Below are 27,408 nucleotides of genomic sequence, written 5' to 3' on the forward strand. Positions count from 1 at the left end.
GCCTAGGGCTTGCAGTACTTTTCTTGCAGTTAGATGGTTCTGCTTTGTTAATGCCAAGAAGTAGAGGGGTAGTTGCTCTTTCTTTTCTGCAGTTAGGAATGCCATTTGTTTTGATGTGTCCAGCTCTGCACCCAGAAAGGTTATTCTTTGGGATGGAGTCAGCCTTGACTTTTTTATATTGACTGTATATCCCAAGGCTTGCAGCAGGTAAATGACTCTTTGTAAGGCTTCTGTTAGCTTGCTTTTGTTGTCCGCTTGTATCAGGCAGTCGTCCAGGTAGGGATAAATGTGGATCCCCTGAAGTCTGCAATGAGCAATTACTGACGCCAGGCATTTCGTGAACACTCTGGGCGCAGTAGATAAGCCAAAGGGCAATGCTGAAAATTGATAATGCTCTGATCCTGCAAGAAATCTGAGGTATCTTCTGCAAATTGGTCGTATGGGGACGTGCAGGTATGCCTCCTTGAGATCTAGAGTTACCAGCCAAGACTCCTTGCCCAGCATGGGAAGAAGCTGCTGTAGGGTCAGCATTTTGAATTTTGGAACAATGAGGAATGTGTTTAAAGCGGACAGGTCTAGAATGGGTCTCCATTTGTTTTCTTTTCTTGGTACCAGGAAGAGTCTGGAGTAAAATCCCTTTCCTTGCTCCATAGATGGTACCTTTTCCACAGCTCTCATTCTTAATAGCTGAGATATTTGCTTTAGAGCTTCTGTCCTTTGAGTAGGTGGTAGGTTTGGCATTCCTCTCTTCCCTGGTAGAGTATGGAAATGGAACCTGTAACCTTGGTCTATAGTTTGCAAAATCCATTTTTCCCTTGTGATGCAATGCCAGTTTTTTGAAAATAAGGTTAGCTTTCCGCCTAAGGGTGCTTCTAGTTGTTCCCTGGTAGGCGGTGCCACTGTCAAGTCACTGTGATTGAGTTGTTGTAGTGGTGGTGGCTGCATCCGTGCCTCGCTGGTTGTTACCTTGCCATTGGCGTCCCCTGTAGGCACCCCTGGATTGGTTTCTGCCTCTAGAACGCCTATTCCTGCCTCTCTGAGTCTTAGAAAAGTCCGGAAAGGACCAATTCTTGGAGGGCCAGTTCATGCTAAACCTTGGAGGTTGAACCTGTAAGAAATCTTTCACCATTTGTACAGATCTCGCCTTCTCTTCCATCTTTTTTAGTACCTGCTGAGCAGGGGAACCAAATAAATTGACCTTGTCCATGGGTGCATCCAAACGCTTTGATTTGATATGGTCTGGTAATGCCTGTTCTTTCAACCATGCATGTCTCCTGATAACTGTGCCAGTCATGGCTGATCTAAAGGAAGCCTCCAGTGCATCATAGCCACATTTTAAAGAATGGTTACTAACTTGCTGTATGTTATGTACCATTTCCAGAACATATTTTTTATCTAAAGATTCTTCAGAGGACAGCTTTTTAGTTAACTGGTCAAGCATAAACTCTTGATATTGAATCATATGAAATTGGCAGTTCAAAGCCCTAGCTGACAAAGTAGCAGAAGTGTAAACTTTTTTACCCCATCTCTCCAAGGACCTGGATTCCCTTTCAGAGGGGAGGGGGTTTTTAGTAGAAGTAGCTGCTACAGCTTTAGGGCCCTGGGAAATAGTCTCTGGATCTGCAAAAGGAGCCTTGTATAAATGGTGATGAGTGTCCGGGACCCTGTAGAACCTATCGGGCTTAGCAGGAGCCGGAGGTAATGAATCAGGAGCAGTGCAAGCATCATTAAATGCATCATCTACAACAGAAAGAACTGGAGGTATAGCTAAAGGCCTATGTTGTGGCAAATGTAGAAAGGTTCTAAGCCTTTTCCTGGAGTCTGAGAAATCTTGGCCCTGCCACTGAAATTGTTCCCTCATAGCATGCAAGGTTTCCCCAAAGGAAAATTCCTCAGGTGGAGAGGCTGAAGGAATGGACTCTTCCGCATCAGAGTCTTCGTAAGGAGAATAAGAAGCCTCAGGAGGGTCTGTATGTTCTGAGTCATCAGAGGAATCATCAGTGGATACTGGTTCAGGGGGCTCTGCTCTAGGCCTCTTTTCTGGAGGAGGGAGAGAGGACCTGTCTGGATGAGGCTGGGATCCACGAATTAAAGAAATTAGATCCTCAGCCAAAGAAAGCATATGAGAGCTAGTGCTGGGCCTGTGCGAGGGGGGGTTGGCAGGCACAGTTTTTGAAGCTTTGGCTGCTTTAGCCCTGGCAAAGGCCTTAATAGACATGGCTGCAGGAGGCCTAGCAGCTCCACGTGCAGGGGTTGAAATATCCAGGGGAATAGTGTCTGATAATTCCTGAGAAACCGCAACCGAAGGTTGGATTTCAGACGCCGATTCTACCAGGTTAGAGGAGGCCTCGGTAGAAGGCATGGTTTCGGCTGAAGAAAGAACCGCTTGCTCGGTCCTTTTCTTTACGGTTTTTGGAAATTTGCGTTGTCGGAGGATCCGACGGCATAATATAGGCAAAATCAGAGCCGAAAATCTGTTCAGCGAACTCCGACCGACGTCTAAGCGTCCGTCGATTAAAAGAAGCACAGGCTAGACAAGCTGCTACGTCGTGGTCTGGGCCTAAGCAATGTATACAGTAGGAGTGGAAATCTTTATGAGGTATTTGTTTCCCACAAGATAAACAGTTATTCACTTTCTCTGACATCGGCTGAGGCAAGAAAGAGTCCCCAACGGGGTACTTAGCTTTTTAGAAGTCTTCGAAGTAGTATTCGGTAGTAGTAATCTCTGGATCTGACCGACCGGCACTTGCGAACAGCTTCTGCTTCGGGCGCCATGCGGCAAGAAAGACGGAGGAAAATGGCGTCGGCTGATGCCTTTATACCCGAAAAACTGCAGCGATGACGTCGGGTGAAGTGCGACACCAGCCGAAGCCGGACCCAGACTTTGGAATCCGGCCGACCGAAGGGCTGCCAGACAACCCATTTGTAAGGACTGCAGATGCATCCTTGAAGGACATCTATTGTTATAGGCGAGGACATACATATAGTGCATTAGCTAAGCACACTACAGAAAATGGGGTTAGCCATCAGTTTAAATTTAGGGTGTTAGAGCTTGTATATGAAGATGCTAGGTTGGGGGATGTCTCTAATAAAACAGAAACTAGAGAGCTTACCTGGATTGTGAGGTTAACAGCCCATTTAGGTAAAGGGCTCAATGACCATATGGCCATTACAGCCAAATTGAGAAGTAGGAAACTTAGGAAATAAATATAGATGTATCAAATGTACTATATTTTTTATGTTATTTTTTTTTATAGTTTGTTATACATATTATATATATTTTGTAAGATATATTGTTTACCTTTTAAGTTATACACGTTTTAATATTTGTATATATTATGTTTTATATATTGTATATTTATTTATATATATATATATATATATATATATATATATATATATATATATGTTTTTTTTTTTTTCCTTTTTGTACATTGTAGCTTTAAGGGTGATGCCTATGAATGATTGGTTCATTTCAATTTAATGGGTATAAAAGGATGTGACATCATTGCTTGAATTTGGTCTGATGAAGTAATTTATTTGTGAAAGCACTCACCATTTGTACAATAAATTTTCTTGGATTATATTTCTTAACTTCTTGACTCCTGCTCCTCGACTGGCCTTAAGAGTTTACAATTAGACTTATTTTTGCTGTTTATTGATGATTCTTCATTTGTGTGTATATATATATATATATATATATATATATATATATATATATATACATAATGTATATAATAAAATGTTTCAAAAGGTAGTTATTTGCCTGCTGATATTGCAAAACTGATACACTACAAAATGAAGATATTAATACTGTGCTGTTAGAGTAATGAAAAAAACATATTTTACTTAAACAAATGAGTAAAATGGGAAGATGAGAAAGGGAAGAAGTTGCTCTATAATCAAAACACTTAAATGTCAGCATCATTTCACTAAATCTACTAATAATCTGCTGGGCCAGTGACACAGAAAGATGACGTCCTATCCTCAGTACTAGAAGATCAGCCATGAAATGAAAAAAAGGAAATGAGAAACTAATGGCCAAAACAACTTTTCTGAGGTGAAGGCATCACCCATATAAAAGTCTGATGTTGCAAGCTCAAAACACCACACATACAAAAGGAGGTTGACGATATAAAAGAGAGATGAGCAATTATGTAGAAGCATGTTTCTGAAACTCATTGAAAGGAAGCATCCTACCAGTACCACGATGACCTAGTGCTCGAACAGCAGCAACTGGCTAAAATAAATATTCATCAGTGAGAATCACTGTAGTCAGAATTCTCTCTATTCCCCAAGACACAGTGACCTCAGAGTAAATATAAATACTGAATGTCCATCAGCACAAGGAGCAGTTGTGAAGAGCTTACCCTTCAGAAAAAAATCCAGATGCAAAAAGCAAACCTAATTTTTTGATAACTGGCTTATGAAAAACTGCTATGGGTTTAGAATGGGTAAAATAGGTAGATCATGCAAAAAAAAATATATTTCAAGTTGGCAGTGCATGATGATCTATGCAAGAACTAACCTTAAATGTTCTTCATATTGATCACTGCTGCAGTAGCCTTAGCGATACGAGTTATATCCTGCTATCTTTCAAAGCCTCAGGGCACTTTCCATGTACCCAAATTGTCAAGCAGCTCAAGCTGAGCTGACTGAAAGACAAGTCTGACCACAAAGCCCTTCAGAGCTTTACTGCCACTTAAGACTATGCTCCTCCTAGGCTTCTGAAGCTCAACAGTCAGCTTGTGCTTTCCTTAGCTGGGCAGATAAGTTCCATTTTTCTTATTTTTTTACTTATGTTTTATTGTTTTCATCTTAAGGAACATTATTTTAAAGCTAGGAACGCTGTGTTTTAATGGATTGTCCTGAGACTGTAATGTACTTTTAAAATAAAGCAATCTGTTTCTATTAGTTTAACGGTAGTGGTATCTAACAAACTATTTTCTGTGGAGAAATTCCATTTATTTTAAGGCTGTGGGATTGCCATAGTGTTTGAAAGTGCTTTTTAATGTGTTTTTTTTCTGTCAAAAAAGTTACTTTTGTAGACTGGCAGTTTTACTGGCACTTTGTTGGTTTTCCTCAGGATAGATGCACCATTTTCAGCCCAACCATGGAACAGATCATTACTCCCACACTCAGTCCTTCTTCCAGCCACTAAAATAAAATTTAAGCAAACAGCCTTTGCCACCACAGCAGGCTAGCAATTCGCCTCATCTGGAGATGGGTGACTCTGCTGTGGCCATTTGTTGTACCTCAGACTAATCAATCATTAATCCGGATCCCTCTGATGTAGCACACTGGGATTGAGGGTTAGCCATGTTCTCTGTAGCTGTTGGGATCCCCTTACTGGGTAAGGGGAGAAGCACTCTTGTTGGCCCTGGGAGATGGAAAAGGGGAAGTTTCCCTGTTGTGTCAGAATTCTGTGCCTATCCCTGGGAAAGCAGTCTAACATGCCATTTATAACATGGAAACCCCCCAATTTCCCGTTAAAACAAAACAGAAAACCAAGAATGTATCTTACATCGCTTTAATTTTCTTTGGAAAGGAGTAGCTGACTGGGGCTAGCTCAGGGTTTGATTCAGGTAATTAATCTTTCTAGTAGAGTAGTTTCTGGTAAAAGAAAGAGAGATGCCTCCTTTCCTGATAAGATTCAAGATTCTTAATCTGAACAGAAAATTGAAAGGATGGATTCAGGGTTTCTCCTTTTAACTCCGACTCAGAGGAGACCTCTCTTTCTAATTCTCCCTGCTTGGGGTTCCCTTCCTCTAAGACTACTGTTAGAATGTCCATTGTTTTCAGTGGGAACACTGAGGCTTCTCTGTCACTAAAAAATACTATGATATGTTATAGAAGGATTTTCCTGAACCTAAACCCATTCCTTCTGTCCTCTCTGCTTTAAAGGATGTGTATCGTACTGCCTTCAATTTTCTTTTTTTTAATTTTGTAATAAATAAATTGATTACAAAACAAATATTTACATAGGTCCACAATTGATCAATACATCAAAGTTATACATAACAGCAATTAAAAGTTTTCAAGCAAGTCTTTAAGTTTAAGACAAGATTTATATGAATATGTAATAATAGAAGTTCACGTCTTTATAGTATGCATTTCACTACTGCAAACATTTTTTGCCACACTAATAAATTCAAAACTAGAGAGGGTAACTTTACTTTTCCAATTTTTAGTACTGTAATTACTTTTCTGGCTAAAGTAAGAATAGACCAAAGAAGAGGACTTGGGTTTTTGGAATTATCTCAGGAATTTGAACATTAAATAAAACTAAAGATCTAGAAATATTGCATCTGTCTGACGACAGTGCTTGAATGAAGTTATTTTTTTCACATTCATATACCATATGTGCTCAACCAGCTATTATTTCAGAATCGCATCTCCATCATTTAATTCTATTTAATTTATTCATAATTGTAATTTTGTTAAGAGTTACAAATGCTCTGTGTAAAAATTTTCAAGTGATTTTCCAGTATAATAAAGATGTAATTTTATATGTAGATTTTAATATAATTTTCTTTTATTCTTCAGAGAAGTCTTCATTATTAATTTTTGAGGAGTAGTTCCAATATGAATTGTCTAAATATGTGAAATCTGAAATCTAACTTAAAAATTTTATAAATTTTTGTCAAATATTACTTATTTTTACTATTGATATTTATTAAGAATTCCGATAATTTGGGGAACTATTTTTTATCTATGTTAAATATCGTATTTATCTCTGTGTTCACAAAGTCTCTAAATATTTCTAAAATTAACAGGTTCTCAGAATCTTGATAGCATTTGGACCTTATATCAGCACCATTTAAGAATTGATGCCAATAAATTAAGTTACTATGTTGTTTCAATACTAGCATTTTGTTGAAGTTATGAGTTTCTAAGCAGTCATTTGTATAGACAGTTGGAAACATAGAAAATATTGTCTTTAATACAATGGTTAGAATATATAGATGTTTGGAAAGAGGAAATGATGTATTTAAATAGGGAATTTGAGAAGAGGGTACAATTCCATGTAGGCAAAAATCTTTTAATAACCAGATAAAACTATTAGGGACTATATGTTTATGGGTTGTGATATATGTATTACTTACTAATAATATTTCTTGATGCATGTGTTTCCCTTTTGAATCATAAGATGAATTTGTCCACAAGGCTATAACTTTTACAACTGTTGAAGCAGCATATGACTAAATATCAGAGAATCCTATTTCACCATTATCCCAACCTTTTCTGTACCAATCAAAGGAAACTCTTGGTTTATTAGGATGCCAAAAAATGTAAGTAGATGATTATTTACTTTCATCATTTTTTTTTTTGGTGGAGATGACACTAAAGATTGTAAGACAAACAATATTATATATATTTGGTAAAGAAAAACAAACTTTGTTTAGCTGTGGTTTTCAATTTGCGTTTATGTTACAAGCAGTTCTTTTACACTGACTATCGACCGGCCTTATTATTTTCTTTTGCCATGTTTTAATTATTGTGATTAGGATGTGGCACATGGCAGAAAGCTTTAATATATAGCTGGAATGTAACCCAGTAACACAACTGATTGACAGACATATTGATCATTTTAAGATAAGAAAGGATTCAAATCCACTTATTGGGTTGGATTTTGGAACGAACATCCAAACTGAGGAAAATATTCCTATGGACATGGAAACCTTCTTTATGCAAGTCAAAGAATTGGAGAGTAAGCTGTTTAAACATAAGAGGCTTCGGTGGCAACGCCTCCACTTTGAAGAATGTTTGCACCATAAAATTGCTCCGTATTCCAACTTACAGTGAGATATACTCAGATTTGCTGAAAAAATTGCAAAAATTGAATTTAGAGTGGAGTTATGACTATATGCACTTAGACGTTTTTGCTCCAATGGAAACCAAATTGACTGATCAGATTAAAATAATTCAGAAAGATGTGATGAGTAAATATACCAAAACTTTTTATTTGACTAAATTAGAAGCAATGTGTGAGAATGTAAAAAGGAAGAAGCTGGAGTGTGATTTTAGTGATTTCAAGAATGGAAATATTTTTACAGGGCCTAAGGCCACGATTGTTAATCCATCTGCATCTACTTCTAATTGTGATGTTAACTGAGGGGTACAACAAAGTTCTGAAACTATAGATGTGGTAGTAAATGGTGGGTGTGAATTGCCCAGTAAATCTGATAATGAACGGCAGTTTGGTGCGAGAAATAAGAGTATGCTACAACCACTTCTAGTGTCTTTACAAATACAAAAGATTTTGGTCTCTATGCTAAAGATTATGTAGCAACAGCTCCTACTTCTCAACAGATTTCCCCTCACTTACCAGCACCAGTAAAACAGAATTTATTTACATTAGAGAAGTACCAGGTCACTCAGCAGAGGTTGCAAGAGACGAAAAGTCTCCATAGAACAGAACCGTATATAAAATATATCTCAGATATCTTTAATGTTGGGCTGATAGAAAACATACATAGCAATAGACAACAATGTGAAGATACTGATGATACTGTTATTTTAGACAATTCCTCCTATATATGTAGTATGGAAAAACTGATAGGTGATAGTAAAACCTGTGTGTAAAACACAAAGGAGACTGATTTATTAATAAATAGAATAAATGATACAGTATATGATTTACTGATGACTCGAGCAACTAAAGAACTGTATGAATATATGTACATTAAAAATCCTTTAACTCCTATAATGCATGGGCAACCTAAGATACATAAAGATATTGAGAACCCGCCTATGAGACCAACAGTGTTGGGTAGAGGATGGATGACGGAAGTACATGTCCATCTTTGCAGATATGAGACTTTGTGTAGTTTTAGATAAAACTACAACTGTGTTGGAAGACACCCAGCATTTTTGAAAACTTTATATGAATGCACAGAATCTGCTGAGTTTAAAGGATTGTTATATGGCTACTCTTGATGTCTCCACTTTAATTTATGGTTATCCCTAATCAGGAAGGGACTGAAGCAGGTAGAACATTCTTAACTCAGAATAGTGAATATGATGTTAATCTTATTATGCTCATATGTTTATTACTGGAGATAATTCTAGAGAACAATGTCTTTATATTCAGTGATAGTTTCTATCTATCTATAGAAATTGGGTGTAGCGATGGGCACTAATTATGCCAATAGGTATGCTAATATCATTATGGCCCAGTGGTACAGTCAGCATGTAATGGGCCTACATTGGGTTTCGCACAAATTGAAATGAGATTTGTGGATATCTTTGTGCTCTTGGATGGCCCACCTTCAAAACTAGATGAATCTGTTCAATATTTGAATGGAAAGATCACATTCCTAAAGTTTACGTCAGAATATTCTTTAAATAAAGTGAATTTTTTGGATGTAAACATTGGTATTAATGAAATAGGAGAGATCTATACACAGCTGTATAGGAATGATTGCTGTAATACACTTCTTCATAGAACTAGTATGCATCCTTCTTATACTTACAAAATCATGAAAGGACAATTATTACACAAATCTAGGGTAACTACAAGGGACCAAGATTTTGATGTAGGAATAAAGTATATGCAACAAGACTTATTCAAAAAGGATATGATTTAGGAGAGGTGCAGCATAACTGTGGTCAGCCAAAGGTACACAGTATTACTCGCAAGGGCATCAGCAGCAGAGAATTACATCAGCACAAGGTTGTGACAAGCCACATAATGGAGTACTTTTGACTTACTCGAGCAATGTTAACATGGTGTGTAATATACTTAAAAAAAAAACTGGAAAATTTTAACGTGATGATAGAATTATAGAAATAGTGGGCAAAAACCCATACTTTTGATTCAAGAATGGATTAAACCTTAAAAGACAATTATGTTACTGTCCATGAATTAAGTTAAATCTGAGAACAAATAGAATCATAAGTGCCGTTCTTCTAAAGCCTGTGAATATATTATAAAGGAGAATAATTTAATCCATCCAGTAACAGGCATGAAATTTCAACCTAATTTATATGCAGACTGCAAATCTAATAATTTCGTTTACCTTGCCTATTGTCAGCAGTGCCAACATTTTTATGTTGGGAAAATGAACTGCATGGTAAAACAATGGATATTACAGCATATATATGACATCAAGAAGGTTAATAAGCAGAATGCTTTGGCTAAACATGTAGTTGAAAATCTGAAGCAAATATTTTGATTCATGGTGCAACAATTAGTGTTTAATAACAAAAGAGGTGGAGATTTGGTATATGAAACAGAAGTGTCTGAAATGCGATGGATTAAATTACAGGCACATAGGTTGCCCGGATGGAATGTATCTGTCTCTTTAAAACCCATTTTAAAGAAATGGAGAGCTTGCTAAGGGGACTGATTGATTCATTGTTATTGGTTACACTGTATTTAAATATTGAGTTGCTATCTTATAATTTAGATCTGATGAAGGGCTCTGGCCCAAAAGTGCTTACCTTTTTTATTTCTGGTTTTAAATAAAAAGTTTTAACCATAGTTGTCAGTTCACGTTTATGTTACAAATTGTTTTTCTTTCTTTATAGGCCTTATCTAATATTTAACTGCATCCTCCAATAGTATTTTATATAGATCACATGGTATAAGGCCATCTAGGCCCAGCGCCTTATTTTTTTAAAACTTTTTTGAGGTTTTATTTCTGTTAAAATGAATGGTGTATCAATTTTTTATTTCTTCACTTATTTTATTATTTAAATTTTCCTTTAGAAAAGTTTCAACTATATCATAATTACCTAGGTTATTTATATTATTTAAATTCTCAAAATACTTTAAAGCCTTCAAGAATACCTTTAATATCTGTTTTTCTTCTTTATTTATATGTATTATTTCTTTGACATGATTTAGTTTATTAATTTTCTTTGATCGAAGAGCACATTTATGCAAGCTTAAAAGGTTTATTGAATATGTCTGAAGTTTAAGTTTTTTCCAGGTTTACTGAAACTGATTTAGAATTTCAACATATTTTGTATTTAAGTTTTAAGTTTAGACTGACTGATGATATCATTTGGGTTTAGATTTAACTTCAGTGTGTACATTCTGGCCTGTAGTGGATTCAGTTCTATGACTCATTCTCATGTTTTACTAATACACCAGGTTATAACTATTCCATGTAAATAAGCCCTTAGTGAATCCCACAGGACAATGTTAGATACTTCACCATTCATGTTTATTTCTAGGAAATTTTCTGTCTCTAACAAACCAATCCTTGAATCCTTTTAATTTTAATAATGTATGCTGGTAAACTCCTGTGATGAATTAAAATGTCAGTTTTTAAAATAATACATCTGATATGTGATAAAAGATTGTTTGAGACAAAAATGTTATCAATATCTGTTTACGTTCCATATCTATATGAATAATGGGTAAATTGAAGTGAGTTGGTTTTCCTTAGCTCGCATGCACACACATACACACACACACACACACACACACACACACACACACACACACACACACACACACACACACAGTATATATAGTCTTTAAATTCATTACAAACTTTGTTTTTGGCTGAAGATGTGATCCTCAGCTTTCTATTTGCAGTGGAAACTTTGTCTAATAAAATACAATTAAAATCACTGGCCATTATGACTTCACCTTTAATGTAATAGGTTATAGAGTCTAAGTATTTTTTTGCATCTTCAGCTCCAACCCCTGGCATCCAACACCAGCTCACCAATGTATATAGTTTTCTGTTCCAGTGTACTATAACTATGCTTTATATACAATTTTTATCAACATAGGTATCTTATTTAGGCATTACTGGCGAGTTCTTCCATAAAATGATGGTGCCTCTTTTAGCTTGAAAGCCAGAACCTGCTGTTGTTGTTGTCTTTCTGCATTTCCCGGTTAGGGGTCGCCACAGCGGAACTCCGGTCCGCTAATGATTGGCAGCAGATTTTCATGAACGCCGAGGTGCCAGCTCAACGTTCAACCTTCAACGAAGGCACGCCCATTTACGCATGTCTTTCGAACACCCACCCAACCGCGGGGAGGACATGCAGACTCCACACAGAAGGCAATCCCCGAACTCCAGCCGAGAATCGAACGGGAGAACCTCTTGCTGCGAGGCAACAATGCTACCGCTGCACCACCGTGGAAAAAAGCCAGAAAGCCAGAACCTGCTAAAACCAAATAATTCTTTAATGAAAGTTTATTTACATCTTTATTAAGTAAACGTGTTTCCTGTAGAAATAATATTTGAGCTTTATGTAATTGCAACTATTTGAACAGACTCGCACTCTTTACTGGATTATTCAATCCATTAATATTAATAGACATACATTTAAAATCAAAAATTTATACACGAGAGGAAGGAAAAAAAAACAGGTATAATGAAATCACGTTTGTATATATTATATACTTTATAAACAGCAATATGAAATCTTTAGCTATGAACAAAACTTTTGAAACAAAAAAATTACCTAATGATATAACCCTAAAACATTCTACCATGGAATAACGTATTCCTAGTTTGTTGAAAAAGGTGAACAAACTACCTCTCACACTCTCCATTAGACTAACAACACTTAGCGTATGCTTCTGATTCATATTAATGCATACCATATTTTCAGTATGTTTCATCTTAAAAAAGCACGTCAGTGCATTATTATGAATAAGAAAAGTTAAACAGGTGTTCAGAATCATTATTATAAGCTGACAAACTGAATATCTCTATAATCATCTTTCGCTGCACCTCGCTATCTCCCTAGTGTACTATAGGAGGGAAGTCCGTTGTTATTTTCATATTTATTCATTTGTAGGGCAGATGATTTTATACTTTTTCTATTTTACTTACTATGTGTAAAGTTGTTCCTAGGATCATAAGTTCATAAATTAATTCCAAGCTAACCACCCTTGTGGACCATTCCAAGCCCATCAACTACCCCATGTGTGAATCAAACTCTGCACTTTGTGCCTATTAGGTGAAAACATTAACTACTATGCCAACCTCCAACCCTTGAAGGCGCATTTACATTCTTTAACTATATACATATTACTTATTCTGATCTCTTCTTATTGCTGTTCGTATACTATGCCTTTTACTATATACCATATTCCTAGGTTTTATATTTCAGCTATAATCCTAGTGTAGAATATCATATACTAGAACATTATATTTACCCTTATATATTTGATACTCTTTAATCTGGTACTACTATTGGAATCAGTCCTATTTTCCCTTAAATGTTGCGTCTAATAGTTTCTGAACAAACATCTAAAAAATCTTTCATTTTAAGATTCAAACTTTTCATAATACATTTTTCTGAGATGCTAAGTTTCGCTATCATTAAAAAGAAAAAAATAAAGAAACGCAATCTTATTTTTTTTATCAGAAGTGTATTTCTATAGGCTAGTATATATATAATCCTTTTGGTATACTTTAAGCATTCAGAGTTATTTAATAGCTGGCAGTGGTTTAGAATGGAATTCACTGTCTTTTATTAACTAACTTGCATTCATTGACATCTTAGCATATGATTCAAAATATTATGATTATTTACTTTTAAACAGGAAGTAAACTGGATGGTTCTTAGAATTTTCAGAACTTCCAGCATCACAAAAGTGCTCATGATTCTAAGTTGTTTCAAGCTGGTTTTCATGATAAGGGCTTGAAAATGAACAGTCCAGCAGTTATAATTCACATAAAAATCCTCACAAGCGAGTCCAAGCCACCTCTGCATTATACATCAATCCTTCAAACCCCTCCAAACCACTAAAAAAACAACAAAAACATTTCAAAGTATTTTAACCACTAAAAATTTATTGTATTTAAATAAATAGGATTTAATGCTTCAGTAAGCACTATTGCTGTTTAATATAAAGCAGATTGTCATTTTTAAAGGAGATATAGCACATACACTTACATTAAAAAAAATGACAGTTGTATATAATCCAGGTTTAACGTGTAAAAGTGCGAATATTACTCTAATTATTTGATATCATTCCAATAATAACTTTTACATATGTAAAAAGCTATATTTTTTATACTTTGTTTATAACATATCATGTCTTTCCTGCATATTGCATGTCAAGTATGCTATCAATAGCACACTACTGGACCACTTTAAGAACCCAGAATATAACTTAACATCCCTCTTTATTGTCATATGTTGCATCTTGTATTACATTTAATGCTACACTACACAACTATGCCAAGGTATCAGAAGTGCGCCACCTAAAAAGTTTCATCATAATAATAATGAACTTTTAATAAAATAGTTTAACCTTTTAAACTCTAAATGAAAATAAGTGGCTTTAATTTCATATATAGCTAAAAGAATCACATTCTAACATTTTAAAAAGGAAACTAGTAACCATTTAAAGTATGGAAAGAAAGAAAAAAAGAAATGATTTACCTTGTAAAAAGTAATATTCAGCGCCTGTTCATGAGTATACAAACACTTCCTTAAATTAAGAAGAATTCATATCCATGAAATACATTGATTTTCATTTGCCCTTCAGTTTTTTGACTGTTTTTGTCTTTTATTTATCTTTTATTAACCAACCTCTTATTGCATTTCTCTTTAAAGAAAATGGCAAAGTACAGTCGATTTCTTCTGTTTATTAGGATTTTATTTTTCTGTATAAAGTCCACTGGATCTTTCAAGGTGTTAAAAATCTTCTTTCTTTCTGGAAGGTGAATCTTTGTTAGAAACAAGATTTGTGCTTTAATATTGTTTTTTTCTTTAAGCTTTTAACAAGTGGCACACATGCTTTTCTCTGACATCACTAATGTTGAATAGTCATTGTCAAATCTTATAGTATTTTCTTTAATTTTAACTGAATTATTAGTCCATGAAACTTTTAAGACTAAATCCTCATCTGGACTTGAGAAAAATCTTACTATCATGGACGGTGGTGAAGGTGTTTTTTTTTTTTTTTTTTTTTTTTTTTTTTAAAGATGTGTAGGGAAGCAATCTATGTGCCCTTTCGATGCTAAAGGAAAAAGCTTCAGGCAGGTTCAAAGTTTTAGGCAGCCAGGTATTAAGGAATTGAATCATACTGTCTCCCTCTTCTTTTTCATGAATCCAATAAATCCTGACATTATTCCTTCTACATCTGTTCTCTACGTTTTTCTGTTTTTTTTTCCAGAATAAATTTTGTTTCAGACAAAAAATTAATTTTCAAGTAATCTTCCATCAAAATCAGACACTGCCTCCACTATACCCGAGATTTGTGATGATTGTTGTTTAAGAGATTCATTCAGCACTTGTTTTTTACATTCCTCTTTGAAATTGTCAATTTTGCTTTCTAATTTAGCTGTCTTTACAGATAACTCATTGACTTACTTTGTATAGCCTGTATATCTTTTTTCATTGTGCTATCCTGTACGCTGGGCTTAGAGTGGCTCATTCTGAAAAAAATAGTTTTTAAGTTTTCTTGACAGGAAAAAGCAATCAGAGTTTCAAAGTTGTTATTTTTGTTGTAGTAAATCTTTCAGCAGGTGTTATACTATAAAGCCATCACATTTTGAAATGTTCTACTTGGGTTTTTTAGCAAAAATTCTGTCAGAGATGCTAAAATGAAGCAGAGCTAAAAACAGTACTGTTAACTGCTCACCATCTTGCCCATGCCCCTCTCCCCTGCAATTTTCTTGCTAGTCAGCAAACTGTTCCTAAAAAGCAGACAGGATGTATTAAGTTCCTCAGTCTTAAATATTTACACACGATTCCCAAACCTGACACAACAGCTATAGTTGACACCTTAGCTGCTAAGCCCTTAGTTATCTCAATCTTTCTCTTTCTAATAAGGGTGGTGAAATTACTGATAAGTATGGGAAAAAAATTGTATACTTCTGCAACTTTGAATTTCAGAATTTTAAATTGTCAGGCTAACATGTTAGAGTTTATTTTGACATACTGTGAAAGTATGACGAATGTTTTATATAAAGTTTCTTCTTGTGAAGAATCTGCTTTAAATAACTTAGTTTCTTCTGTTGTACAGGTCATTACTCATTATTTGCAAGGTGTGCATGACTCTGTTGATACTTCTTCAGGACTATAGCCACTGGTACAGTTTTATAGAAGTTTGCTTGGCTGCATTCTCGGAACCGTCCAGATGATGTTAAAATGTGATTTTAAACTCTCCTTTGGATAGAGATTTAGTGTTTGGCCCCTCTACTGCAAAAATGACCAAAATGTGTGTTGAAAAGGGCAAGCTGATCCAGGAGAAACTAAGACTTTTCAGCCCTCCTTTTCCAAATTGTCCAAGGGATTTTCTTTTCCCTCATCCAGTTTTGGCATCCAGTTTTGGCAACTAACAGAATAAATAGTCTCAACAGAATTCAGGTAAACAGACATTTAAGAAGTGGCAAGGATTTTCCAAAAAGTAGTCTCAAACCTACCAAAACCAAGGACACTCAAGTCTGAATGACATTTGAAGATACCTTGTGACCTCTTCCCACCCTGGCCCTCTTTCTCTTCCACAGTCAATCTCCATTTTTCTCTTTGGCAACAGACTTTCAGACAAATGGGTTCTGCAAATCATTCATGAGGGTTACAGACAGCAGTGGGAGGAAATTCCTCTTTTCCAAGTCATTCCTTATCCTGCAAGTCAAACTGATTTGTTTCCACCTGTTCTTCATCACATGCTGTCCCAAGGAGCGACATAGTCAGTTTCTCCTTAATAGTAGGGAAAGGGGTTTATTCAAGGATGTTCCTAGTGCCAAAGGAAGAAAACATGTGGAGGCCAGTTCTGGTTCTGGATCTTTCTTTCGTAAACCTGTTTGTGATAGTGCCCAAATTCAAAATAATGTCACTTCACAACCTGTTGTCTCTTTTTTCCTCTTTCAAGTTTCCTGGTAATACTAGACTTAAAAGATGCTTATCACATTCTAATCAAGACTTCAGGCATTTCTTAAGGTTTTGTATATCTGCATCACATTATCAGTTCTCTATCTTACCCTTTGGACTATCCACTGCACCACGAGTGTTCACAAAGTGTCTAGCCCCAGTTGCATCTCACTGCAGGCTATAGTCCACATTTTTCTGTATTTAGACAACTTGCTTTTCTTCGCAGAGTCTTTCAAAATGTCAGTAATCTCTCTCTTTTGGGTGAGAGATCACCTGTACAAGCTTGGATCCCAAGAGAACAATCAAAAGTCTTTGAATTCTTCACATGATTCTGTTCCTGGATGTCAAGTAAACACCACAGTTCAAACAGCTTTTCTTCCCCAGGAAGAAACAAATATTTAGATCCATTTCTAAGGTTTTTCAGTCACTGTGAGATAAAACTTCAGGATTTTGGTCCCATGGCATCTGTGATTCTCATGACACCCCTGGCAAGGCTCCACATGAGAAAGATACAGTGGTATCGGAAACCTCTTTGTTCCCGACATAAACACCTTTTATTTTTTCAGATCCAAGTACTAGGGTTTATCAGAAGAGAAATGACTTGGTAGAAATAAAGTACAGTTTTGTACCTACCATAAATGTAGATGTTCGAGTGCTCATACAGCTGCAGTCATTACAGATGGGTTATCCTGCCGTCAGGCGGGTCCTCGGACGGCCGAATTCCAAAGTCTAGGTCCCGGCGTCAGTTGTCGTCGCTTCTTCCCTGATGTCAGTGCGGCAGGGGTATATAAAAGAGGCAGCCGACGCCATCTTCTTCAGTTTTTCTTGCCCCAGATGTCAGGTGCCCCCATAAGGAAGGCAAAACATAAATTTATGTAATCATGCAATATAGAATAATCAAAAAACAGTAGTTGCAAGCAAATACACCATAAAAGAATACCCCAAATAGGTTGTATGAGAAGGTGTTTGTCATAAGGCCTGTCCTAAGAGGGGAAGGAGGGGGGGTAACTTGGACTGCAGCTGTATGAGCACTCTAACATCTACATTTATGGTAGGTACAAAACTGTACTATGTTCATCGTGCATACAGCTGCAGTCATTACAGATGGGAAGAATCCCAAAGCTAAGTAGGGGTGGCAGGCACTAAGTGGAACTAGGAGGAGCAAGGATGCCCTGCAAGACTGCTGTGGCAAATCCCGCTCTAGATTTAGAGTATAGTGGAAGGTGATAGTGCTTGGAGAAAGTGTGCACTGAACTCCAAGTGGCTGCTTCCAAAATGTCCTTGGTAGGAACCCCCCTGAGGAAAGCTGCAGAGGTAGCTGTGGCCCTGGTGGAGTGGGATCTGATGCTTGTAGGCACAGTTTTTCCATGGAATGAGTAACACAAGCGTATGCAGTGGGCTATCCATTTTGAGATTGTCTGTTTGGAAATAGCCTTTCCTTGAGCACCTGTAGCATAGGACACAAAGAGTTGCTTGGATTTCCTGAATGGCTTTGTCCTGTCCAAATAATAACGAAGTTGTCTGTGAATGTCCAAGGAATGCAGTAGTCTTTCCCCTTTTTGGGGATTAGGATAAAAGGTAGGTAAGTGGATAGTCTAATTCAAAGCTACACTGGATACTACCTTTGGCATAAAGGTAGGGTTGGTTCGTAAGGAAACTCTGTCCTGATGGAAAATGATGAAAGGTTGCACAGCCATGAGGGCCTGTAGCTCCAAAACCCTGCGTGCTGAGGTGAAAGCCAGAAGGAAGGCTGTTTTCCATGACAAGTATTGTAGTTCTGTTGAAGCAGCTGGCTCGAAGGGAGGAAGGGTCAGCTTTTCCAATATGAAGTTGAGGTCCCAAGCAGGGACTGGTGGTTTCCTTGGGGGTTTTATATTCTTTGCCCCTCTGAGGAACTGTCTTAAGACAGGATGAGAGAATAAAGGAGGATCTGTGTTGTATTGTGCAGAAATGGCTGAAGCGTGGATTTTGATGGAGGAGAAGGAAAGTCCGCTGTTTAACATCTCAGCTAGGTACTGTAAAATTTGAGGTAAATTTATTACCCAAGGATTCTGGCCCTTTTCTTGATTCCAGGCACAAAATCGTTTCCATTTGGCGGAGTAGGCTTTTCTAGTAGAAGGTCTTCTGGCCTCCAAGATGACATCCTGCACCTCCTTGGAGAGGAGGGTCTGTTGGGAAATCAAGGAATTCTCCATGCAGCTAGATTAGGGTTTTGAGCTGGCTGTGAAGAGTCTTGTAATTGTGCTGGGACAACAGAAGAGGGACTAGAGGTAGGATCCATGGTGGGGAATGTGTCAGGCTCTTCAGGAGCGGATACCAGTGTTGTCTTGGCCAGTCTGGAGCAATGAGAATCATTTTCGGCCTCTCTGCCCTGGCTTTTAATAGAACTTTGGGCAGTAGAGGAAGAGGCGGAAAGGCGTAGACTGTCAACGTTGTCCAATTGAAAGAAAGTGCGTCCACTTTCCAGGCCTGTGGATAATAGGTCCTTGAACAAAATTTTTTCAACTGGTAATTTCTGTGGGTAGCAAAGAGGTCTATGTCTGGCTGTCCCCATGCCTGAGTTATTTTTGTGAAAACATGAGGATGCAACTTCCATTCGTGTGGATCTGTCATATTTCTGCTTAGGCTGTCTGCCAGTGTGTTTTCCTTCCCTGGCAGGAATTGTGCCTGTAGTTGAATTTTCAATTCCAGTGCTGTGTTCCATAGGGTCATGGCTTGTCTGCACAGGGGGTATGAATGAGTTCCCCCCTGTTTGTTTATGTACCACATCACTGTGGTGTTGTCTGTCCTTATCAATAACTGGCCTGGATGCAGTAGTTCTTTGAAGACCATAATAGCATTTTGCACGGCTAGCATTTCCTTTTGGTTGATGTGTAGGTGCTTCTCTTTTTGGGACCATTTTCCCTGAATGCACTGATCTGTCATGTGTGCCCCCCAGACATAGTCTGAGGCATCTGTTGTGATGATTCGAGTTGCTTGAGGTACACAGAAAGGGAGACCTATGTTTCTTTCGCATGCTTGAGCCCACCACAGAAATTCTTTTTGAAGGCATGGAATGAGTGGTATAATTGCTTCCAAGCTGTGGCTGTGTTGAGACCATACGTTTTTTAGGTACCATTGAAGTTTCCTCGTATGCAACTTTGCACATGGGATTAGTAGGATGCAAGATGCCATGAATCCCACAGCCTGCAGGACTTTCCTTGCAGTCAGCCTGGTGAAGGTTGCCATTTTGCTGAAGTATTGAGACAGTTGCCCTTGTTTGTCTGGCGTGAGGTAGGTCATCTGGGTGGTTATATTCAAGCTGGCACCCAGGAAAATTATTTGTTGAGAGGGTATTAGTTTTGATTTCTTTTTGTTGACTGTGTATCCCAGAAAGTTCAACAGTTTTATTACAAACGCCAGGTGTTTCAGAAGCAAGTCCTTGCTGTCCGCTTGGATCAGGCAGTCGTCCAGATATGGGTAGATTTGTATTCCTTGAAGTCTGCAGAAGGAGATTACTGATGCCAGGCATTTCGTAAACACTCTGGGCGCAATAGATAAGCCAAAGGGCAATGCAGAGAATTGATAATGGGTTGAACCTGCAAGAAATCTGAGGCATCTTCTGCAATCTTGTCTGATAGGGACATGCAGGCATGCCTCCTTGAGGTCCAATGTTACCAGCCAAGACTCCTTGCCCAGCATGGGAAGAAGCTGCTGTAATGTGAGCATCTTGAATTTTGGTACCTGTAAATATGTGTTTAGGATGGATAGGTCTAAGACAGGTCTCCAATCTTTCCTTGGTACCAGGAATAGTCTGGAATAAAACCCTTGACCTTGTTCTTTTGCAGGTACCTCTTGAATCGCTTTCATGTCCATGAGAGCTGAAATTTGCTTTTGTGCCTCTGCCCTTTGATTTTGTGGCAGGTTTGGCATGCCTCTCATTTTTGGAAGGGTGTGAAAGTGGAACCTGTAGCCTCTGTCTATAATGTCCAGAATCCATTTGTCTTTTGTAACAACATGCCAATTTTTTGAGAATAATGCCAGTTTTCCGCCCAAAGGTGCTGCCATTAAAGCTTTGCTTGGCAGATGAAGGGGGAAGTCATTGTGTCTGTTTTCTAAATGACTGTGATCTATCTTCTCCACCTCTTGGGGTTGGTGCTTGCCACTGTCTGGCTGTGAAAGATCCTTGAGGTTGCCCTCTACCCCTTGGGCGTCTGTATCTGCCCCTTTGAGGTCTGTCCATGGCTGGAAAGGACCAATTTTTTGAAGGCCAGTTTCTGCTGAAACGTGGAGGTTGTACCTGCAGGAAATCTTTCACTGTTTGCATTGATTTCGCTTTTTCCTCCATTTTCTTTAGTTCCTCCTCAGCTTTAACACCAAACAATACATCTTTTTGAAGAGGTGCATCTAATAATTTAGCTTTGACATGATCTGGTAAGGCTTGCTCTTTGAGCCAAGCATGCCTACGTATAACAGATCCCGTAACAGCAGCTCTACATGAGGCCTCTAAAGCATCAAAACCACACTGCAAGGTATGTTTACCCACTTGCTCTGCACCATGCAACAAATCCTGCAACTCTTTTAAATCTGGTTGTTCTGGTTGTGTCATTTTGCTTTTCAACTGAGATAACAAAAACTGTTGATACTTTAACATATGGAACTGACAGTTTAATGCCCTCATGGTTAAAGTGGCCGAGGTGTACACCTTTATCCCCCACCTTTCTAAAGCTCTGGAATCTCTCTCGGAAGGTAATGGGTTTTTAGCAGTAGAGGCCTTAATTCCATTGGGGCCCTGTGAAATAGTTTCTGGGTCAGCAGTATGGCTTTTGTATAGGAACTGGTGTGAATCAGGAACCCGGTAATACCAGTCTGGTTTAACAGGAGCTGGAGGTAAAGAATCTGGATTAAGGCTGGCTTCTGTGTACACATCATCCAATATATCTAAAACAGGAGGGATAGCCAGGGGCCTATGCTGGGGAAGCAAGAGAAAATCCCTGAGCCTTTTCTTGGAATCTGAGTAATCTTGGCCTTCCCAGTGAAAGTGTTCCCTCAATGTATGTAGGGTTTCCCCAAAAGAGTAGTCCTCAGGGGGGGAGACCAAGGGAATAGACTCCTCTGCATCAGAGTCTTCGAAAGGAGAATAAGCATAATCCTGGTCCTCAGAATGTTCAGAGGTAATAGAGGCTTGATCTGAGGAAGGGTAGTCTTCCTCTAATCTGGGCCTTTTGACAGAGGGGGGTTGAGAACCCCTGATAAGAGTAATCAAATCCTCAGCCATTTTGTGCATCTGTTTTTTAGGCATGGGGCCTTGAGAGGGGGTCTGAGGTCCCTGTTTTTTAGTTTTCATGGCTGCTTTAGATTTAGTGAAAGCTTTAATAGAGAAGGAGGAAGGCCTGAAGACACCTTGAGAAATGGCAGGCCTGTTTCCCCGCCAAGAGTGGCGTCGGTATCTGTAGCAGGAAGGGGGACCGAGGAGCCTGCGACCTTGGGTACTGAAGATACCGGTAATGTTGTGTCATCGATACTCAGGGGCTGCGTAGGCGCCTCGCTGAGAACCAGAGAACCGGTAGTAGGCCTTAGCATGGTGTCAGTAGTCGGTGCGGACCTCGAATGTCGGTCCTTATCTTTGCGTCCTTTACTCAAAACTGGAGTCGGAGTATCCGACGACATAATATAATTAAATTTTTTACCAAAACAGTGAAGGGTGAACTCCGCCCGGCGTTTAATAGTGCGTTTGTTGAATCTGGCACACAAATGGCAGGCCAAGACGTCGTGGTCTGGGCCTAAGCAAGGTATACAGAAAGAGTGGAAATCCTTATGCGGTATTTGCTTCCCACATGAAATGCAATTATTAACTTTGTCTGACATCGGTCTGAGGCAAGAAAAGTTTCCCCAACGGGGTACTTAGCTTTCAAGAAGACTTCGGCTGAAATATTTTCGTAAATCTCAGGAGCTGGCCGACCGGCACTTGCGAACTGCTTCTGCTTCGGGCACCGTGCGGCAAGAAAGACTGAAGAAGATGGCATCGGCTGCCTCTTTTATACCCCTGCCGCACTGACGTCAGGGAAGAAGTGACGACAACTGACGCCGGACCTAGACTTTGGAATTCGGCCAACCGAGGACCCGCCTGACGGCAGGATAACCCATCTGTAATGACTCCAGCTGTATGCACGATGAACATCAGATATTCTTAAATCAAGGTCTCCACTTTTACCTTCCTGTTCCAAAGCAGTCAGTTACCAGATATGCTGCAGACTTTGCTTGAGGAACATTTTCAGAAGAGATAAAAGTGCTGGTGGGATGGAACACAGAGGACAGACACAAGCAAAAACATCATGGAGATTACTTGCCCTGATCAAGACGCTCAATTCTCTGAACCATCTTTGGACCATGTGACCTTGTCAAGAGGTTACAGACAATACCACAGTGATGTGGTACATCAACAAGGAAAGAGGAACCATATCATATCCCCTCTGCAGGCTAGCCATATTAGCTTGGGATATAGCTTCACAGCACAAGCTCACTCTATAGACATCCTACATTCCACCAGAGCAAAACTGTGTGGCAGACAAACCGAGCAGGACCAGGGCAGACCCTCAGGAATGAAACCTAGATCCAGAGGTCTTCCAAGATTTGATCCATCTGTGGGGAGTTCCTCAAGCAGACCTCTTTGCCTCCTCTCTGAATAATAACTAGCAAAATTCTGTTCCAGGACTCCATGCAAGAAGGCCTTTTCTTTGGACAGGAATGTTCCTGCATGCCATTCCATCCTTTCCACTAATATTTAGGGTACTTCTGAAAATTCAGAAGGAATCTCCCAAGATCATTGTGGTGACACCCTTCTGGTCCACGCAACCATGGTTCTCCCTTCTTTTGGGAATGGCCAGAAGCAATTACCACAAACTTCCTCACAGAATGGATCTACTCACAAAACAACAGGGGTATATGATACACCCCAACATCAGTCATCTTAGATTGACTGCCTGGGTGATAAGGGTCTTAATTCTTTTCAGGCACCTGTTTTCTGAGGACATCCAGCAGGTACTAATGGAGGAAAGAAAGCCTACTAATAAAAAATCGTATATTAGCAAATGGAAAAAGTTTGCTAGTTGGTGCCAACAACAAAACCAGCAACCATTCAGGGCTAGTTGTTCTCTGGTTTTACAATATTTGTTTGAGTTACTGCCTTTCTTATTCCTCTGTTAAGGTTCATTTATTGGTCATTTCAGCCTGTCTCTGGATCCTCCTCTTTCAAGGAAGCTGCATGTCAAAATGTTCTTGAAAGGGGTTTTACATAAGAGGCCTCCAAATAAACCTGCGGTCAGTCCTTGATATCTTAATTTTTTTGTTAGAGAAACTAACGCTCCATTTGAACCAGCTAATCTGCCCGAGTTGATGTTCTTAACATGGAAAACAGTTTTTTTTATTGCTCTAACCCCTGCAAGAAGGGTAGCCGAGTTGCAAACTCTTATAGTGAGTCAACTCTACCTCTTTTTCCACAAGGGTGGGGTTTCTTTGAGAACTACTCCTTCTTTTATGCCTACAGTAGTATCAGAGTTTACTTTAAGTCAAGCTAGCCATCTCCCAGTTTTCTTTCCTGAACCTAAAAATGAGGGATAAAAGATACTCCATAACTTGGATGTCCAGACACAACTCTGGCATTATGTTGACAGAACTAAATATTTCAGATCGGATCAATTGCTCATTTCTTGTGAGGATAAAATGGGGCAACTGGTGTCAAAACAAACTATTTCCAAATGGTTGTCTAAGGCTATTACATTTTGTTATACTCACCATGACAAATCCATTCCAGGGCACAGTCAAGGCCGACTCTAAAAGAACCTTGGCTTCTTCTATGGCTTTCTGGAAAGAGTTGGATTCTAGAAGTATTGGTTCTCTGTAAATACTTTTACAAAGCACTGTAAGCTGGATTCTTTCTCTAGGTCTGGATCATGGTTTGTTAGGACCACTCTTCAGGTGCTCCTGGACCCTTCTCCTACCACTTCACAAATACAGTTAGCTATAGTAGTCTACCCATACAGCTAAGGCTACTGCAGCAGTGATCAATATGATGAACATAGTACAGTTGTGGAATTTAAACTTATCATAACAGTAGATGTTTGAATGATCACTGCTGCAGTATCTCCTCCCTCCCTATATCCCCTTTTTCATCTGTTTTTAATGCAAGGGTGTGAACATTTATTTTTTTGTTATTCCTAGCCTTGTCCTTTCAGCCCTATCCCTGCTGGCAGGAAAACTCTGAAGGGCTTCTCACCTAAACTTGACTTTTAGTCAGCTCAGCATGAGCTGCTTGACAGTTTGGGCATGTGGAAGGTGTCCTAAAGCTTTAGGAGCTGGCCAGCTGTTATATCCTTGGCAGGATATAACCCATATAGCCAAGGCTACTGCAGCAGTGATCATATGAATATCTAGCATTATGGTAAGTTCAACTTGCACAACAGTGCTATGTTAATATGACTGAATGGAAAGCATAGACAACAGGTGTGTCATGGCAAATTAAGGTTACAGAGAGGGACTAAAAGCATAAAAAAAGCTGACAGCATTCTAAAGATACCTATCCCAACACTGAAGGGTGATCTATGCCTTTCTGAAACCAGAAGAGGGTTTCCATTCTAACCATTCCAGCACTAACTCAAGAATGTAACATGTTAAAATCATAACTAGGATTCAATTCTTTGTTCTGTAACCTCTATCCATAGCTCACAACTGTCCAGAATCTTGAAGAACATTTAGATCTTTGTCTCAGATTTTTAGTTTTCTCCTCAAAATTTGTGATTTTCTGGCAAATCATTGAGGAATGAAGTCACTAAATAATTACAGACATTTAAGTTTCAGTTTTCATAGTCTTCAGGAAATGCATGCTAATGCAAAACCTGTTGTTTTAGTAACCTTCTAAAGATTTGTATTTAAATTCTGTCTCAGTTCTGGGGTTTTGTTCCCAGATTATTTTATGCTTTGTCCAGAATTCTTGTGCTAAGAGGTTGAGAAATATGTCTGTATCGGATCTGTATGTATCTTCAAGCAAGAGATGGGATTTATACTAGTCTTAATTTTATTATTCACAAACTCTTCTCAAAACAACCCTCCATAAACCTTTAACTCCATAGTACCAAACTATGGAGTAGCATACATGTTACAGATAATTCTTTGGTAATTTCCCTAATCAGTTAATTGCAGTGTCTTAGACTGTCAGCAAGTTAACATCAGTGTCAAGAAAATTAGGTGTATGAGCATTGAAGAACTGCAGTCAACTGTATTTACCTTAAGGTTTCTGGAATTCTGAGGTATTACAGCAGAATCTCCAAATACTTCATTTTGCCAAGTGTCTGAATTTCTCCTACTCATAAGATCATCTTGTTTTTGAAAACTGCCTTTGACAGTTGCACTTTCTCCTTCAACACTGTCCTGTGGAGTCAATACTTCTTTTTTATGACTTTTTGGATGGTGATCCTCTTTCTCCTGTTCTGAAATGCTGCTTCTTCGATGATCTTGTTGCAGCTTATCTGAGATCTCAGGTGGTTCCTCAACTGCCACTTCAAATTCACTGCAAAGGGAGTGGCATAAAGAGTGAGGCTCTCAAAAGTATCAATGAAATAGTTAAGCTAAAAGCTGACAAAATAAAAAAAATAGGTTAATTCTTAACTGAAGAAATGTAACTGAAATAATGATTAGGTCTTATGCCATGCTGAAGGCAGCATTGTGAAAATATTGATAAAAGATGGACTATCGAGTCAAATTCTGTTACTAGTTAAATCATTGCTAGAGTAGCTGAACTCATACTAATCCGCTTCTGTTGGTAGAGGTTATCTATTGATTCTAATTTTACTGAACTTACAAATGTATGAATCAAAAAAGGCAGAATGAAGGCAAATTACTTATCTAAATATAATTTCTAGAAATTGTATTGTACTGTAGGCTACTGTCACAATCTGGAAGCTCCAGTGGAAAAATGAATCTTGGTGGATTTCACAAAGATTCATTCCTCCTATGACCCATGCATCATAACTTTTTTAACAGCAATTTGTATGCTTTATGACTGAAGAATGGATTTCTAGATATCAGGAAAGATGTGTTGATGCAAGTCATACACCACATTTACAACTTGGATAACAACAGAGCATTTTATATTTCTGGAACACCAAATAGCTCACTACTCTCACAATTATAGGTGTTTGGCATTCTCAGTGAATATGATGGATGTCTACATGCTTAACAGACAGAGGAGAATAAGAGTCCCACACTGCCTTACATCATCACTCAACTACGATGCCATAAAAGACAGAAGACTAAGTGCTGACTTACAATTAGCAGTGCCATGGATTTAATGCACAAGTCAGGCAGTTAGCACAGAGGGTTAGACTTGCAATTAGCAGTGCCATGGATTTAATGCACACGTCAGGCAGTTAGCACAGAGGGTTAAAGCATGAGCTGCTAATGAGTTGCTTCCTGTAGTAGAAGGGTTGATTCCCTCACATTTGCTTATTTTGTGACCTTGAGCAAAGTCACTTTACCAGACACTGGTTTATGACAACCAGGAATTTGGACTAGCTTCCTTAATAGTTTTCTGGACTAGCAAGCCAAGTAAACACCTATAAACCTTAAAAG

At 38.4% G+C, this 27,408-nt stretch overlaps 1 protein-coding gene across 2 annotated transcripts in view; it reads right to left on the bottom strand.

The window, feature by feature from the left end:
- CEP162 (centrosomal protein 162) overlaps positions 1 to 27,408 on the bottom strand; it is a 2,095,315-nt gene that overhangs the window by 1,494,681 nt on the left and 573,226 nt on the right. For both annotated transcript variants that reach the window (XM_044066152.1, XM_044066151.1), the window contains exon 12: positions 26,065 to 26,347. In XM_044066152.1, coding sequence (XP_043922087.1) covers positions 26,065 to 26,347 — 283 coding nt within the window. The remainder of the gene's footprint in view (positions 1 to 26,064; positions 26,348 to 27,408) is intronic.

This window comes from Protopterus annectens, chromosome 1.part0, assembly GCF_019279795.1.
Source record: "Protopterus annectens isolate FY-2018-M chromosome 1.part0, PAN1.0, whole genome shotgun sequence".
NCBI classification, from domain to species: Eukaryota; Metazoa; Chordata; order Ceratodontiformes; family Protopteridae; genus Protopterus; species Protopterus annectens.